This window comes from Xyrauchen texanus, chromosome 4 (assembly GCF_025860055.1).
Source record: "Xyrauchen texanus isolate HMW12.3.18 chromosome 4, RBS_HiC_50CHRs, whole genome shotgun sequence".
In the NCBI taxonomy this organism is placed as follows: Eukaryota; Metazoa; Chordata; class Actinopteri; order Cypriniformes; family Catostomidae; genus Xyrauchen; species Xyrauchen texanus.
The window spans coordinates 559,428-570,000 of NC_068279.1; the positions used below are offsets into that span (position 1 = coordinate 559,428).

Sequence of the window (10,573 nt, forward strand, 5' to 3'; positions counted from 1 at the left end):
AACTTTTAGGTCATTTCAAGGAAGTGTAGACAGACAGAAGTAACATTTATATTTACATTTATGCATTTGGCAGATGCTTTTATCCAAAGTGACTTACAGTGCACTTATTACAGGGACAATCCCCCCGGAGCAACCTGGAGTTAAGTGTCTTACTCAAGGACACAATGGTGGTGACTGTGGGGATCAAACCAGCAACCTTCTGAGTACCAATGTATTATACAGAGCACTTATTACAGGGACAATCCCCCCGGAGCAACCTGGAGTTAAGTGTCTTACTCAAGGACACAATGGTGGTGACTGTGGGGATCAAACCAGCAACCTTCTGAGTACCAATGTATTATACAGAGCACTTATTACAGGGACAATCCCCCCGGAGCAACCTGGAGTTAAGTGTCTTACTCAAGGACACAATGGTGGTGACTGTGGGGATCAAACCAGCAACCTCCTGATTACCAGTTATGTGCTTTAGCCCACTACGCCACCACCACTCCAAAAGGTATAGCAAAAGGTTTTCTGGAGGTTTTACCTGACTACACTTTATATCGAGCGTCTCAAGGCATTTTAGAACGATGTCTTTCCTTCTCTTTACAAACTCTTCCTCGTTCTTATTCAGAGAGCTGTCTGATTCTCACCGAACTGCTGCAGGAGTCATACACAGACATTCAAGTGCTGCAGTGTAACTTGATTATTTTTATACACATCATTTATAATACATTTAATTTTGAACAGTCATTCTCATAATTACTGAGATTATTCATTGATATAAATAAAGAGAGAGAGAGAGAGAGACATCGAATCCAATATTCTGACCATCTAAGCAGGATTACCTTTTCTGGGGTTTGGATGCACTCATCTATAAAGTAATAGAAACATTTGTATCATTTCAGAGCTAGTCAGGGCAAAATATTATGAAATTCATGTATGCTAATATGCTAAGAAATGTCACCCCACAAACCAAAGAAACACCAGGCTAAATGAGAAAAGTCAACATTATAACTGTTTAACATCAGCACAAACCTACAGACTAAGAGTAATAAAACTGTTCCTTCATTAATATGTAACTATGCAGGAATTAATGTAGGACAAATATACCCCCCCCCCCCAACCCCCATCCCCCAAAAGTTGGGACATTGTGGAAAATGCATGTTTTACCTTGTGAATTTAATTGTTTAATATATATATATATATATATATATATATATATATATATATATATATATATATATATATATATATATATATATAATACAATGAAGTGAAATAAAAAAGTAAGTCATCATCTTTAGCAGAAATGGGTCTATGTTAAAGAAATTTAAAACGCTGATATAGGCATGTGTAAGTTCATTTATATCCAGGAGAGGGCGCCATCAACTAACTGTGAAGCGAGTTCTTTTCAGCTGTACAGGATGTGATACAGTGAAGAGGAATGCATATTTTATTGGCTCTACTCCACAAACCTAAACCTAAATATCAGTGGAGTAAAAATGCAACCTCTGATTTGCGCTCATCACAGATTAAGCAAACGCGATTACTTCCTGGTTTCAATGTGGATATGAACCCGGTCTCACGTGCTGCATGCTGCCGGTTGAGCCACATGAGAAGTTAAACACATTAAAACTGATACAAAAATGTCTGGTGTGAAATGTTGCAAGTCAGTGATTAGGCATACTGTCGCCGATCCAAGGGTACCGGAAGTCTCGGAAACAGCATGACGACTTCCTGTATGTTCATGTTGGTGTAACATCAACATTTCTTCTTATAACACTTATTAAGCATTTGAACACTGAAGACACAAGTTTGTTAAGTTTAGCAAGAAGAATTTCCCCCCATTCATCCATTATGCATCGTTGCAGTATTGTGCGCTTTTCAAAGTGCCAAACATACTCCATTTGACAGATCAGGACTGCTTAATAATTGTTTACATTTTTTTATGAAATGTTCAACAAGCACATATGGGGGTGCACATACTTTTGGCCATGCAGTGCATTTTATAGGAATGTTTCATCGGCCTGGCTAATATGCTAAGAAAAGAAACACCAGGCTAAACGAGAAAAGTCAACATTATAACTGTTTAACATCAGCACAAACCTACAGACTTACACCGTGTCCTAACTACACGCGACGCAAAACGCGAAGTTTCTAATTTAGAAACGGTTCCTATTTCTGCGACGTCGCGGCTGACAGATCCGCCCACACAGAGATCTCATTGGATGGAAGTTCTGCGTGTCATGAATATTTAATCATCAAACATGGACGACGAGGAACTGATTGTCGAAGTTTAAAGGCATTCAATTCTCTACGATAAATCCCACAAATTCCACAAAGACATCAGGAAAAAGGATTCCGTCTGGAGAAGTATAGCTGAAGCATTGAATACACATGGTAAGTTAAGTTTAGACTTTCATCTACAGCGAATGAATGAATGAATGTAGCATTTAGCTATAGTAGGCTACTAAAGACGCATCAACCTGTGTAAAACAAATTCTGCTTCATTTTCAATGTAAAGTAGAGTGAATAGGCATGACGATTTGTGTCCCTGTATCCAGGGGTGTCATTCCAGACAATCTACTGAAATACAGGCAGGGTGGGGAGTCACAATGACAGTAGTCCGAGCTGTGCACACCATTTCCAATGCGAGTGCGGGCCAGCAGTGCGCTTTCACAGAGAGACTCCGCCCACACGCTGTTCTGAATGGCTGTGATTTTTGATTGACGTGTGGCGTCTCACAGTCGCGTCGCGTCTGGTGTGGACAGACACACTTGCTATCGCTGGAATTTTATCGTGTCGCGTGTAGTTAGGACACGGTGTAAGAGTAATAAAACTGTTCCTTCATTAATATGTAACTATGCAGGAATTAATGTAGGACAAATACACTCACCTAAAGGATTATTAGGAACACCTGTTCAATTTCTCATTAATGCAATTATCTAATCAACCAATCACATGGCAGTTGCTTCAATGCATTTAGGGGTGTGGTCCTGGTCAAGACAATCTCCTGAACTCCAAACTGAATGTCAGAATGGGAAAGAAAGGTGATTTAAGCAATTCTGAGCGTGGCATGGTTGTTGGTGCCAGACGGGCCGATCTGAGTATTTCACAATCTGCTCAGTTACTGGGATTTTCACGCACAACCATTTCTAGGGTTTACAAAGAATGGTGTGAAAAGGAAAAACATCCAGTATCGCGGCAGTCCTGTGGGTGAAAATGCCTTGTTGATGCTAGAGGTCAGAGGAGAATGGGCCGACTGATTCAAGCTGATAGAAGAGCAACTTTGCCTGAAATAACCACTCGTTACAACCGAGGTATGCAGCAAAGCATTTGTGAAGCCACAACACGCACAACCTTGAGGCGGATGGGCTACAACAGCAGAAGACCCCACCAGGTACCACTCATCTCCACTACAAATAGGAAAAAGAGGCTACAATTTGCAAGAGCTCACCAAAATTGGACAGTTGAAGACTGGAAAAATGTTGCCTGGTCTGATGAGTCTCGATTTCTGTTGAGACATTCAGATGGTAGAGTCAGAATTTGGCGTAAACAGAATGAGAACATGGATCCATCATGCCTTGTTACCACTGTGCAGGCTGGTGGTGGTGGTATAATGGTGTGGGGGATGTTTTCTTGGCACACTTTAGGCCCCTTAGTGCCAAGTGGGCATCGTTTAAATGCCACGGCCTACCTGAGCATTGTTTCTGACCATGTCCATCCCTTTATGGCCACCATGTACCCATCCTCTGATGGCTACTTCCAGCAGGATAATGCACCATGTCACAAAGCTCGAATCATTTCAAATTGGTTTCTTGAACATGACAATGAGTTCACTGTACTAAAATGGCCCCCACAGTCACCAGATCTCAACCCAATAGAGCATCTTTGGGATGTGGTGGAACGGGAGCTTCGTGCCCTGGATGTGCATCCCACAAATCTCCATCAACTGCAAGATGCTATCCTATCAATATGGGCCAACATTTCTAAAGAATGCTTTCAGCACCTTGTTGAATCAATGCCACGTAGAATTAAGGCAGTTCTGAAGGCGAAAGGGGGTCAAACACAGTATTAGTATGGTGTTCCTAATAATCCTTTAGGTGAGTATAAGTTGTACTTCAACCCTAATTCCCAAAAAGTTGGGACATTCTGGAAAATCCTTAAAGTAAACCAAAGAATTTAGTAAATTATATTCACTCTGTGCTCTATTGAAAGCAGTACAACAACACATTATTGCATGTTTCACCTTGTGAATGTAATTGTTTGTATATATATATATATATATATATATGTACTCATTTTAAATCAGATGATTGCAACACGCTCCAAAAAAGTTGGGACAGTCAAATGTTTTCCATGGTGTAACCAGCCTGATCTCACAGTGAAATAAAAAAAACAATTAGGTTGAATTCTTTTGCAAAAATCGGTATACGCTTACCAACATTTAAAACACTGCCCCCAGTGGCCAAAGCTGTAAATGTTTTAGGTATGTGTGCGCTCTATTTATGTCCAGGAGAGGTCGCCAAAAACTAGCTGTGAGTCCTTTTTATCTGTACAGGATGTAATAGTGAAGAAGAATGCATATTTCCAAGATCGAATCCCTAAAGTCACTACATCGACACAATGTCCAGTGACTGACAGACAGAGAACGAAAGTTCCCCTACTTCCTTAAAAACTCATCTTGAACACAACATTTTTTCAACTCAAATAGTTACATTTTACAAGTTGTTTAACTAATAATCATTTGTTAAAACAACTTACATTGTTACATTATCAATTCAAGAAAACTCACTTCATCTTGTCAAATAAACGTACAATTCCTCACTATTTCAAATGACATTTTCAAGTTAAGATAACAAACTATATTCATATCGATTGCCATTTTAAGTTGAGGGCACTAATGTTTTTAAAATGTTTCTTAAATGTATTTCTCATCTTGACTAATAACGGCAAGTTTCCCAGATTCCTGATTTACACTGAATTAACTTACAACTTATCTGCTCAAAAATATAACATTTCTTTGAACAAGATCAATGTTACACATGCTTTTACATTGGCTCGGGAATTCATTCCTAGTAGGACAATATCTAACAAAGACTGGTGTAAAAACATTCATTTCATCTAAATAATATTCAGGTTTGTCCAGTGTTTTACACAACAGTTGCGGTCACATTGGCAGAGCGGGTCAATGTGCTGAAATTTTCACCAAGCAAGAAAGTGGCAACATTATTACATTTGATCTACACAAATGAAAAATATACCAACTCACCTCCTCACAGCCTTTGTGTTACCGAACAGGAACTCAGCACCTCCCCTTTTCAACATATAACTTACAGACATGAGTTAAATGAACATTGAAAACCCAGACAAAACTCACAAGTACTCTAGACAATTAAATACTTTAACTCAGATTTAAAAAAAAACTTGAGTTCAACATCCAAAACTTGTCAATTGGTGTTAAAGATAAAAAATAAGTTAAATTTATGGGGCTATTGTATTTTATAGTGTATAAGATGGAGGTTTTAATGAGTCACATGGGGTAACCAAATTGGCCTGGTTGCTAGGGAGGGTAGAGTCACATGGGGTAACCAAATTCACCCAGTTGCTAGGGAGGGTAGAGTCACATGGGGTAACCAAATTGGCCTGGTTGCTAGGGAGGGTAGAGTCACATGGGGTAACCAAATTGGCCTGGTTGCTAGGGAGGGTAGAGTCACATGGGGTAACCAAATTGGCCTGGTTGCTAGGGAGGGTAGAGTCACATGGGGTAACCAAATTGGCTCAGTTGCTAGGGAGGGTAGAGTCACATGGGGTAACCAAATTGGCTCAGTTGCTAGGGAGGGTAGAGTCACATGGGGTACCCAAATTGGCTCAGTTGCTAGGGAGGGTAGAGTCACATGGGGTAACCAAATTGGCTCAGTTGCTAGGGAGGGTAGAGTCACATGGGGTACCTAAATTGGCTCAGTTGCTAGGGAGGATAGAGTCACATGGGGTAACCAAATTGGCCTGGTTGCTAGGGAGGGTAGAGTCACATGGGGTAACCAAATTGGCCTGGTTGCTAGGGAGGGTAGAGTCACATGGGGTAACCAAATTGACCCAGTTGCTAGGGAGGGTAGAGTCACATGGGGTAACCAAATTGGCCTGGTTGCTAGGGAGGGTAGAGTCACATGGGGTAACCAAATTGGCCTGGTTGCTAGGGAGGGTAGAGTCACATGGGGTAACCAAATTGGCCTGGTTGCTAGGGAGGGTAGAGTCACATGGGGTAACCAAATTGGCTCAGTTGCTAGGGAGGGTAGAGTCACATGGGGTAACCAAATTGGCTCAGTTGCTAGGGAGGGTAGAGTCACATGGGGTACCCAAATTGGCTCAGTTGCTAGGGAGGGTAGAGTCACATGGGGTAACCAAATTGGCTCAGTTGCTAGGGAGGGTAGAGTCACATGGGGTACCTAAATTGGCTCAGTTGCTAGGGAGGATAGAGTCACATGGGGTAACCAAATTGGCTCAGTTGCTAGGGAGGGTAGAGTCACATGGTGTAACCCAATTGGCCCGGTTGCTAGGGAGGGTAGAGTCACATGGGGTAACCAAATTGGCTCAGGTGCTAGGGAGGGTAGAGTCACATGGGGTAACCAAATTGACCCAGTTGCTAGGGAGGGTAGAGTCACATGGGGTAACCAAATTGGCCTGGTTGCTAGGGAGGGTAGAGTCACATGGGGTAACCAAATTGGCCTGGTTGCTAGGGAGGGTAGAGTCACATGGGGTAACCAAATTGGCCTGGTTGCTAGGGAGGGTAGAGTCACATGGGGTAACCAAATTGGCTCAGTTGCTAGGGAGGGTAGAGTCACATGGGGTAACCAAATTGGCTCAGTTGCTAGGGAGGGTAGAGTCACATGGGGTACCCAAATTGGCTCAGTTGCTAGGGAGGGTAGAGTCACATGGGGTAACCAAATTGGCTCAGTTGCTAGGGAGGGTAGAGTCACATGGGGTACCTAAATTGGCTCAGTTGCTAGGGAGGATAGAGTCACATGGGGTAACCAAATTGGCTCAGTTGCTAGGGAGGGTAGAGTCACATGGTGTAACCCAATTGGCCCGGTTGCTAGGGAGGGTAGAGTCACATGGGGTAACCAAATTGGCTCAGTTGCTAGGGAGGGTAGAGTCACATGGGGTAACCAAATTGGCTCAGTTGCTAGGGAGGGTAGAGTCACATGGTGTAACCCAAATGGCCCGGTTGCTAGGGAGGGTAGAGTCACATGGGGTAACCAAATTGACCCAGTTGCTAGGGAGGGTAGAGTCACATGGTGTAACCCAATTGGCCCGGTTGCTAGGGAGGGTAGAGTCACATGGGGTAACCAAATTGGCCCAGTTGCTAGGGAGGGTAGAGTCACATGGGGTAACCAAATTGGCTCAGTTGCTAGGGAGGGTAGAGTCATATGGTGTAACCCAATTGGCCCGGTTGCTAGGGAGGGTAGAGTCACATGGGGTAACCAAATTGGCCCAGTTGCTAGGGAGGGTAGAGTCACATGGGGTAACCAATATTGGACTAGTTGCTAGGGAGGGTAGAGTCACATGGGGTAACCAAATTGGCCGGGTTGCTAGGGAGGGTAGAGTCACATGGGGTAACCTCCTCGTGGTCACTATAATGTGGTTCTCGCTCTCAGTGGGGCACGTGGTGAGTTGTGTGTGGATGCTGCACAGAATAAAGTGAAGCTTCCACACGCGCTAAGTCTCTCCATGGTACCTCCCTAGCCTAAAACTTTACCTAAACCAAACTGATTGTGTTCTGAAAGCAAATGTGACATGAAAAGCACATTTTCTGAAGCAATCATGTCAAAACACATTGAGTGTTTTGCTGCGCTCAAACCTCGGTCTTCAGGTGAGCTGCCACACAAGCTAATCACTTTAGAATAAGTGTATAAATGTAGGTGAGTCTGTAATACAAGCGTTAAAATGTATCGTTTTACAAATCGAGCATTGTGGTAAAGGCCTCTGCATACTTCCTATAAATCGAAGAACGAACGTGTGAGATGTCATTTGGAACAAAAGTAACCCGCACACAAGAAGGTGTTTTTGAGTTTGTTTTCAGTTCATTACAGCTCGCCAGGGCGAACTCTCAGGAAACCTTCTTACTGCCACGGCATGAGTAGGAGTGACTTAGAACTCCACCTACTTTGAAGCCGACAGATAATTCCATTCATGTTGTTCAGTCAGTCAAACCTGAAGTAACTTTCTCAGTGTTAAAATACTTTCTTCTATCCCAGCCTAATATACAGACACAACTATAAGCCATTCATGGGCTGTTTCTTGATCTGTAAGCACTGTGTTACTGTGGAGCTATAAACATTTCTGTGCTTGTTTTGAGTGACTGCTTAGACCCGCCCCAACAACGAACTACTTAAACTACAACTACTTAATGAATGGCGTGAGTTGGGGGTGATACTATCTGACTATTTGAACATCTGCAGGTGAGGGGCACGCAATAATCTCCTCAGATTCACAATAATAACTTTCTGGACTTTCTGGACTTTTTCTCTCCCCATCTGCTGGTTGTGTGTCTGCTTTTATGCTGCTCTCCCCATGCTTACTGGAATTAGAAACAGGTGTTAGCTCAGGCGCACGCTCCCTTACCACTTTCTCTCCGGACAGGCGCTTGACTACGCCTAGACATATTTTCCGGGGTCTGGGTATCTCAGCAAGTATTGATGCTGACTATCACACCTGGAGTCGTGAGTTTGAATCCAGAGCATGCTGAGTGACTCCTGTCAGGTCTCCTTAGCAACCAAATTGTCCCGGTTGCTAGGGAGGGTAGAGTCACATGGGGTAACCAAATTGGCCCAGTTGCTAGGGAGGGTAGAGTCACATGGCGTAGTGGCTAAAGCACAGAGCTGTTAATCAGGGCTGTTAATCAGAAGGTTGCTGGTTCGAACCCCACGGCCACCACCATTGTGTCCTTGAGTAAGGCACTTAACTCCAGGTTGCTCCGGGGGGATTGTCCCTGTAATAAGTGCACTGTAAGACACTTTGGATAAAAGCGTCTGCCAAATGCATAAATGTAAATGTAAATGTAAACACACCGAGTGCACCTTTCAAATTCTTGATGTTGCACGATTGGTTCTTCAGATCAGGTATGTGGTTTCTAGGTTCTTTAAAGCACCATTATGCATGTGGTTTTCTGAAGAACCAACTAAACTACAAATGGTTCTGGACTTTTAAGTGAAGTTTTAAACGCTTGTTTAGATTCAAACGCAGACTGCACAACAGCAGCTTATCTTTGCCCTCCACCTCCATCTGAAGTTCTGTTGGGTTTAACCACAGATTCATAACAACGGCTCACTATGTAGGCTGTATATGTGCACTTCAAAGCGTTTCAGTTTTGCGCCGAGGTTCACTGTGCCAAAACACGCCCACTCATTAACACGACAGCACCAGTTACATTCAAAACCAGTAACTCAATCAATGAAAGCATTCCAGCGCTACATTTCCAGAACTCAAATGACAAAATGTTACACCACAGTATGATGACACAATAACTAATCTTCTTTAGATCTTCTTAAAGGGACATTTCGTCCGAAATGAAAATGCTAAAATCATTTATTCACATTAATGTTGTTCCATTCCTCCTTTCTTCATGCAGCATGTTAATGTTAGCACTACTCCCCGTACAGCACGTGCAAAGATGTCCATTTTATTACGTTTATTTATCCCGTGTGTTACTATCATCCAACAGCTAACTGAGCTAACTAGTTAAGCATACAAATCCTTGCATCAAAATTAATATATATATATATATATTTATAAAGTTAAGCTTTAAGCATGACTGATAATCAAATGAATAAGAAATGAAGCTGAGATCCACAGCAACTTCCTGTTTTAAAAGCAACCATCAACACTTTTGACCTATTTAAGTGCGGTTACTTTATCATGTACAACACGAGCTCAAAACTAAACCAAGCCTGGAAATATGTCTGAATATTTAAGAGTTTCTATTATTTTCATGAAGTGAGTTTTCAGCCTAAAAATTTGATTAATGCAAATAAGAAATTTTAACAAGCAGCATTATCTTTAACATTTGCATCTCATCATCTAAAATATGATCCTTTCTGTCAGTGTGAACGAGTCAATAACTTTGACAAAAAGCATTATTAATCATCACATCTTCAATCCTATATTAATAAGGACATCTCAGACACAAACAGTGTCAAAAACTCACATTTCGACTGAGCGGCTGATTTTGCCCCCTAAAATTGATTTTCAGGGGCATTTTGTTTTACCTTTGTGGGGGCTTTATACAGTGGGGAGAACAAGAATTTGATACACTGCTGATTTTGCAGGTTTTCCTACTTACGAAGCATGTAGGGGTCTGTAATTTGTATCATAGGTGCACTTCAACTGTGAGAGACGGAATCTAAAACTAAAATCCAGAAAATCACATTGTATGATTTTTAAATAATTAATTTGCATTTTATTGCATGACATAAATATTTGATCACCTACCAACCAGTAAGAATTCCGGCTCTCACAGATGTGTTCGTTTTTCTTTAAGAAGCCCTCCTGTTCTCCACTCATTACCTGTATTAACTGCACCTGTTTGAACTCG

General features: G+C 42.1%; 1 protein-coding gene across 1 annotated transcript in view; it reads right to left on the bottom strand.

The window, feature by feature from the left end:
- LOC127636912 (cytosolic phospholipase A2 gamma-like) overlaps positions 1-10,573 on the bottom strand; it is a 33,984-nt gene that overhangs the window by 19,773 nt on the left and 3,638 nt on the right. Inside the window, exon 2 of the mRNA XM_052117714.1 lies at positions 527-621. Within this exon, the coding sequence (XP_051973674.1) occupies positions 527-621 (95 nt within the window). The remainder of the gene's footprint in view (positions 1-526; positions 622-10,573) is intronic.